General features: G+C 42.7%; 1 protein-coding gene across 1 annotated transcript; it reads right to left on the bottom strand.

Annotated features, from left to right (window-relative positions):
* Positions 1 to 84: 84 nt before the first annotated feature.
* On the bottom strand, positions 85 to 4,853 carry ucmab (upper zone of growth plate and cartilage matrix associated b). The gene is made up of 5 exons (XM_047596917.1): positions 4,726 to 4,853; positions 4,496 to 4,558; positions 4,294 to 4,389; positions 998 to 1,096; positions 85 to 908 (listed from the first exon to the last, which is right to left on the bottom strand). Exons 1-5 carry the CDS (start codon positions 4,781 to 4,783, stop codon positions 811 to 813), a joined length of 414 nt encoding a protein of 137 aa, XP_047452873.1. The 5' UTR covers positions 4,784 to 4,853; the 3' UTR covers positions 85 to 810.
* Between the last annotated feature and the right edge of the window lie 1,899 nt (positions 4,854 to 6,752).

The following is a 6,752-nucleotide window of genomic DNA, read 5'->3' as shown; positions in this document are numbered from 1 at the left end:
ATATGGAGTACACTCATACCTATGCTGTTCTTATATTATCGTAGCATGGCACTTGGATTTATCATATTTATCAATCATTTTAAGCTCAGCTTTAACACAATAAGCATCCATAACCTCTAAATCTGTTAGTGAACTTGTACCAGACTATGGCCCTGATCAGACCTGGTATTAACGTGTGTCCTGGTTGATCCTTTCACAAGTTCAAGATGTGAACACACTGAACACATCAAATCCCAATAGTGTAGACATCGTTTGATCATTTGTAGGTAGTCTCCAGCAGTGTTTTACCTTCTCAAGACAGTTGCCAACCATTATTATGACTCCAGCTCTTCAAATATGAACATTTGCTGACTTTCTTTGTCCATTTTTACAGTAATTTTACCAACTTCGGACTGCTGGGCGTTCAGCGTAACACAAACCCAAGTCAAATTGTAGCAATTTACCTATTTCCTGCCGTTTTGAAACCTAAATGCTTGTTAAAGGCAAACCTGAATAAACGACTGAATTGATGTCCAACTCAAATAAGAACACTTCGACCGGAGCAGGTTTAGTACGTGGCAAATGGAACGTTTGATAGAAAAGACGACATTTTGATTAAAAATAGTTGCTTTAACACATACATCAGCGCGGTCTGTGGTATCTCAGACGCAGAGGAAATAAAACCTGATGATCTCACTCTGTAGCTGACGTCTTAACCCTGTTAGCACTTGTGTTCTTTACAGAAAAGCGTAGTTGTTAAGGATGTGTTTGGAAACTTGGACGCTGTCCACACGCAGCATCCTGCCTCTCCTCCGCCTTTCCCCCTCGCTCTTAGATGGTGTGGCGGTTGTACTCGTGGGGGGGGTGCATCCCGTCGTAGTGGAACTCCCTCCACTGCTCGGTGCTCTCCCTGGTCCTCTCGTCTTGCTCTGGAAGAACGGGACGGTTTCAGTGGATGAATGAGCTCCAGCAGTGAACCGTGTGTCTGGGCTGCACCAGACAGGAAGGGCGTACGTACCGTCATGCTCCTCCTCGGCGTAGCGCTCAAACTCGTTCCTCTTCTCCTCGTGGAACTCTCTCTTTCGTTCATCTGCAGCCAAGACCTGCCTCTGCTCAGCTGAAAGCACAGCGGGGGCACCAGGATGAATTACCCAACCATGAAATGATCAGTGTCTATCTGCATTTCTAGCTTTGTTTGTTGTAATATCCTCGCTGCTGCATTGTGATACATTTCAGGATGGTTTAACTTATAAACTTAATATCAAAAGCTGCCTCAAATACATGAGTTAATTCAACTTTGAGAGATCCAGGTACTACTGTAAAACTCAGGATACTGAGTGTGATATTTACTTTAGATGAAGCACAAAAGCAGAGTTTAGATTCTGGACACACTATTGTGAGTCTGCTCTTAAAAAGGGGGAATCTGAGACAAGGTTTAAAGGGAGGTTCTTGTTTATTTGTAAGTTGAACGGGCCACTCACTTGGTACCACAAATGTGGATACACTAAAACGCTTTATGGGAGTTTAAATATCAATATAACAAATAAAGATATGTTTATTACAAACAGGTAGACCAGAACTCCAAAGTACAAAAGTGTAGTAGGCTACATAGCATTCTTGAAAACGATTCATTAACCATTAATGCTGATCCATCAACATATAAGCAGTATCTGAACTTGTAATTGAAGATATTATGCTAATATTATATAATATTAGCTCATTTTACCTGTGTGCGTCTTAATCGATATTTTAAATGAGGCCTTGTGAGAAGTTTAGGAGGCTGAACATTCCTTTTGTAAGTGTTCACGTGTGAAAACATTAGGAAAATCTTAACCCGACAAGTGAGAAGAAAGCTGAAATGAAAAGTTTCAAGTAAAGAACAAGCAGTCCAGAAATAATCTCCAGATACATAAAGAAGCTCCGGTTTCATTTCAGAGCTCAGACACGTACTCACAACACAAGAGCTCCAAACATCACAAATCTACGACATCAAAACACACACACACACACACACACACACACACACACAGACACACGGAGCTGAATCACTGCGTCTGAGGACGCTTTCAAACTTGGGCGAGCTATAGGTGGATGTCTGTCGGTGCGTACCGGCAGCTGAAAGGACGCTGAAGAACAGGGAGAAATCTTTTTGTAATGTATTTCAGGCCCACGAAAATAAAAGTCTGCCACTGACTCAGACACGTAGTACAGCTCAGACTGCGGCGCACACCTGGAAGAGTTCACGGGCGGAGTCTGAAAGACGCTCCGCTGTGGACAGCCGGCTGACTCTCACCTTCACAGAACGGCTGCCACTTATATTTTGTTGAATGTACTATACATACTTTATAGATTTACATCACTCTGACAGAATCGTGTAGAAATAACATAGATCTTGGACTCATCAAGACACGTCGGGCAGTGTTTCACTGGAAATGGAGACACAACTTTAACTTTGGAACATACCTCCTTAATTGACGCACCTCAGGCACATTCAGCTCCAGCTAAATGTCACAATTTATTTTACAGAGAAGAAACAGATTGAGATCTGTTCCCCTGCTCTGACTTTAGGAATTCGTTTGGAGAATATTGCACTTTTACAGACTTAAAACCTGCAGCCATATCATTCACTCTTTAAACCTAAAAGCTAAACTGAGTTTAAATCTAGTAACAGATTGTTCAAACCTGCTTGTGACCTGCGACTCTCGGGCCTGGACGTACGAAGAAGACTCTGGCATGTTTAAATACTCCTGGCATGCGCGGACACGTAAGTGAAACTCTGACTGTAGTAACATTAGAAAAAGACACCTGCCGAGACACGAAAGCCTTGGCATAGCCGTCCTGACCTTTTCACAGTCCGGTCCTAACCTTTGACCTTTCCTATCTGGATTCCTCGCACAAGTTTATGCATGCAGTGGGGTCGTTTAGTTATAATTACGAGGTTGAAAAAAGATGAACTGCAGTCAGTCTGGCAAGTGAATATCTCTTCAGAATAATGCCTGTTGAGATTATCTAACTTCTGTTTTGTGTTGGTCTCTTTGAGACACTGCACAGCAGGGTTAATCATCCATGTCTTTGTTCACCTGACCTGCTTGTGGCTCAAAAGCCCAACGTCAAACAGCAGCATGCGTTTGGACTCTGATGTCGATTTTTGGGATGTCGACGCGCTTCCTAAACAAATTAAATCCACCTACTGAACCAGCTGCGTATTAAATATTTTCCACTGCAAATGTCATCTGCCAGTGTGAGAGACGTGTTTTCGTATTAGCATGCAGCCGGAGAGGCTCTTCAAAGTGAGCAGCTTATTTGTCTCCTTGCTTATTTTTCTGACCCCTCTCTGCCTCCGTGTTGGCACATTCCACATTCGACTCCCAACCGCTCACCCACCCACTCACCCACTCGTCCACCTCATGCTTTGTGCTTTGTGCTGGTTTCACTCCTCCTCGTGTCTAGTTGTTGTTAAGATGCAAGTTATGCCGCTGCAGTTCAGAGCGGCACGGTCAGTGTGTGCTCTCACCTCCCTGCTGGCACCCAACGGCGCCGCTAAATCACTCGAGAACGGCAAACACGGGGAGGGGAGCTGACAGATGTGCGCTGGTGTGAGTGTGGGTGTGAGCTCCGTGCTGCCCTGTGGCTCCTGCTGCAGCCTCCAGCAGAGGAGGCCGGAGGAGGTCCCCGGTCATGTGTATACAGTGAACACAGTGAACAGCTGCTGGCCGCCACCTTCATCACGGCGTCCAGCCTGCCAACAGCATGTTTGTTCTGGTCTGAATTTTGCGTCTCGCACAGATTCGTCTTCATAAAACAACACAAACGAATCCATCACTCAGGTGCCACCTGTTTTCATGGCACATCTTTATGTTCAAGATGAGGACAAATATGGTAAATGAATCGTATTGTGTCTGGTTTCATGAAGAATTCAGCTGCCTAACAAACTTATTAGTGCATCTCTTGGCTAAAGTAGAAGGTTTTCTTTCAGTTGATACTGACATTGATCCAATCTCTGTTAACTTTGGCTTCGGGATTATTTGATTTATTCATATTTTTGCATGAGCAATACACATTAAATATTCTTCGCTGACTTTCAAAGATGCCTTTTGTGCAAAAGACAAACTTCCTGCACTCCATTACTTTCTTCCTTGACATTAATCTTGAAGATTAATCAGGATTCTTAGTTCTGGATGCAACAAACTGACTTTTGTTGTGGTGCTTCGCATTTCTAATAACACACCGATTCCATTACTTACCACAAATACACGCACTGAGCTGAACAGACCACAGTCCACGCCGCCACAGACAAACTCAAAGAGAACTCACCGTTGAGTTCATCCTGAGACTTCGTCCCCCGTCTGGTGCGTTTTCTGAAGAAGTTTGAGGCGTCAGCCTCCTTCATGAAGATCCTCTTCAGGGGACCTGCAGTGGAAGCAGGAAGAGTTCAGCTCAGAGCATTAAGGGATAGAAAAAATAAAAGGAAGGAAGGATGCACAGCAGAGGAGAGTCGACTGATGCAGCTCCTCACCTTGTGGATCTTTAGCACTGCCAGTGCTGCTGGGCACAGCCGCGGAGTCGGCCTCTGGAGACACTGCACCGGAGAACGAAACATGAAAGCTCTGAATTAAAACACAGACTCTTCAGACAAACAAACAGCTAACAGTGCAATTTGCAAAAAAAAAAAAAAAAAAAAGATCATGCTGACAGTCAAATGCACATGTGAGTTAGATGAAGAAACTTCTCCTGCATCAGACTCACAGGAAAGTGCAAGGAGCACGGTGAGGAGAGCCACGAGGGTTGCATACGTCCAAGACATCTTTAACTCTGTGCCTGAAATGCTGAGAGATACGAGTAGTGAAGGAGAGAAGGAAGGACAGAGGTGAGGAGGACGTATGTGAGAGGTGGGGTGAGGAGCCTGGGGCAATAATGACTGTTTGTCAGTGGAGGGATGGAGGGAGGGACCAGATCTGAGCTGATAACAAACACCGGGGGGATTTGAAGTGACAGGAATGTGCTGAGGGTTTTGTTTTGACTCAATAAAATATATGACTTTTCTCCTTCTTTAGTTGATTTCGCCGTGATTAAAGTCAACTGAAGTGACACCGCATGCGTTAATTGTATCATTTGTTTCTGAAATCACAGGAGGAAAAATGTGGCTCTCGACACAGTTTGAATATGCACCACTCGCCCCCACACTTCCTACGGGAACGATGGATGAGAGACAACAAAAATACTACGACTTCTGAAAAAACCCCAAAAAACAAACATGAACTAAAAGGTGACAGTCAATAACCGGCACCCAGAGCAGAAACACTGGTTTACTGCCAAACGTCTCCTTTACAGATGCAGCCCTCAACAAGGCGGCTCTCTCTGCTCCGCATGGAGCTCGGCCGGAAAGTATGCAGCCTTCTGTTTGCTTGAGTTTTTTTTTTCCAACCTGAATTCTGGCCGTGCCCCAGAAAAGAGTGAATGTCTAAACTGTTTTGTGGGCCAGTTCGAGGTGGAGGGATTGTTGCTCAGAGAAGTGAGATGAAATCATGATGAAATGAATGTGGGATTATGTTTTGCACACGTAAGAGTGACAGTACACTGGCACACTTTTATTATTCTAGCTGTTTACAAAAACATATTCAAGTTACAGTTAAATACCGGAAATGAGCCATAGTGAATCTTTTCCACACAGTGTTCCCTAAATTCAGAGGCTCCTATATGAGACAAACTATGTGATGACCACAAATATGAGGAAATACTGCACAAATGAGAGGGTTCATGATTTAATGTGTAATCACTTTTGGATGCTTGAAAAGAGGAAATTACAAATTGAAGATGTACACTCCCTGAATTCCTCCAGTTTGATGGGAATAGCTTCAATTTAAATCTGAGAGTCTGTACATTCATACCATTTTCACTGTGCAACTTTTTTTGTTTTGATAAGATGCTAAAATAACATCAATAACATGGGAAACGAAAGTTTTCAATCTAGACGAACAACACAATTACAGGAAATTAGCACATGAAATTAAAGAGCCTCATTGAAAGTGAACATCGTGTAGAGGCATTATTTGTCTGTTTTCCAAGCTGGCAGATTATCTGCAGGAAAAAAACAAAACATTATTATTCATTTTATCTAGTGACGGGTGCATTCTTAGCTCGCCTGTTGTGTTGTTGATAAACTGAGACAAACATATTTTAAAATAAATAAACAAAGCTGACAACGAAATCTAAAAGTATGACCAGAATGAGTCTTTACAAAAGTGGACGATTGTCCTTAAGCATTAAACCAATACTTTCCAGTCACAGAGGTGGACAGTCGTTCGAGTCCGTCCACATACAGCATGTATGAAGTAGAGGTGTGAAGAAATATTTAACAGTATTAAATTCAGCACCTCAAATTGTACTATAATTTGTAATTAAGATGAGAGAATTTACCTCCTAAATGTGATTACTGTCTAATAAGTGAAAGGTGTTAGCTGTGTTGTTGGTATGACTGTACATAAATGAGCTAGGAATTAGGTGTGGCTGCACTTCTACCCTCATCTCTGCCAACAACACTAAGTATTCTTAGTTACACTCCACTGCTAAATCTGTCTCAGGTTTATTCTGTAATATAAATCTCTCTCAGTTATTTGAACCAAATACTAAATACCATAACCTTAATGAAGCTAAGATTTAGAGCAGTACATCACTGATGTACCTAATGAACGAGCATGTGAGTGTGTTTATCTACATGCTACTTCTGAGTACATGTGTTTCATGCAGAATATGTGTATATATACCAATCAAGC

This window comes from Mugil cephalus, chromosome 10 (genome assembly GCF_022458985.1).
Source record: "Mugil cephalus isolate CIBA_MC_2020 chromosome 10, CIBA_Mcephalus_1.1, whole genome shotgun sequence".
In the NCBI taxonomy this organism is placed as follows: Eukaryota; Metazoa; Chordata; class Actinopteri; order Mugiliformes; family Mugilidae; genus Mugil; species Mugil cephalus.
The sequence above is the reverse complement of the archived record's forward strand: the minus strand, read 5'-3'. Positions and strand labels throughout refer to the sequence as shown.

Excerpts from the sequence above, each read along its gene's own strand:
- ucmab (XM_047596917.1), bottom strand. The coding sequence starts at position 4,783 with ATGTCTTGGACGTATGCAACCCTCGTGGCTCTCCTCACCGTGCTCCTT. Across the intron at positions 1,097-4,293 it reads GTCTCAGGATGAACTCAACG|CTGAGCAGAGGCAGGTCTTG; the intron begins GTGAGTTCTCTT and ends CTGTGCTTTCAG. Across the intron at positions 909-997 it reads CGCCGAGGAGGAGCATGACG|AGCAAGACGAGAGGACCAGG; the intron begins GTACGTACGCCC and ends CCGTTCTTCCAG.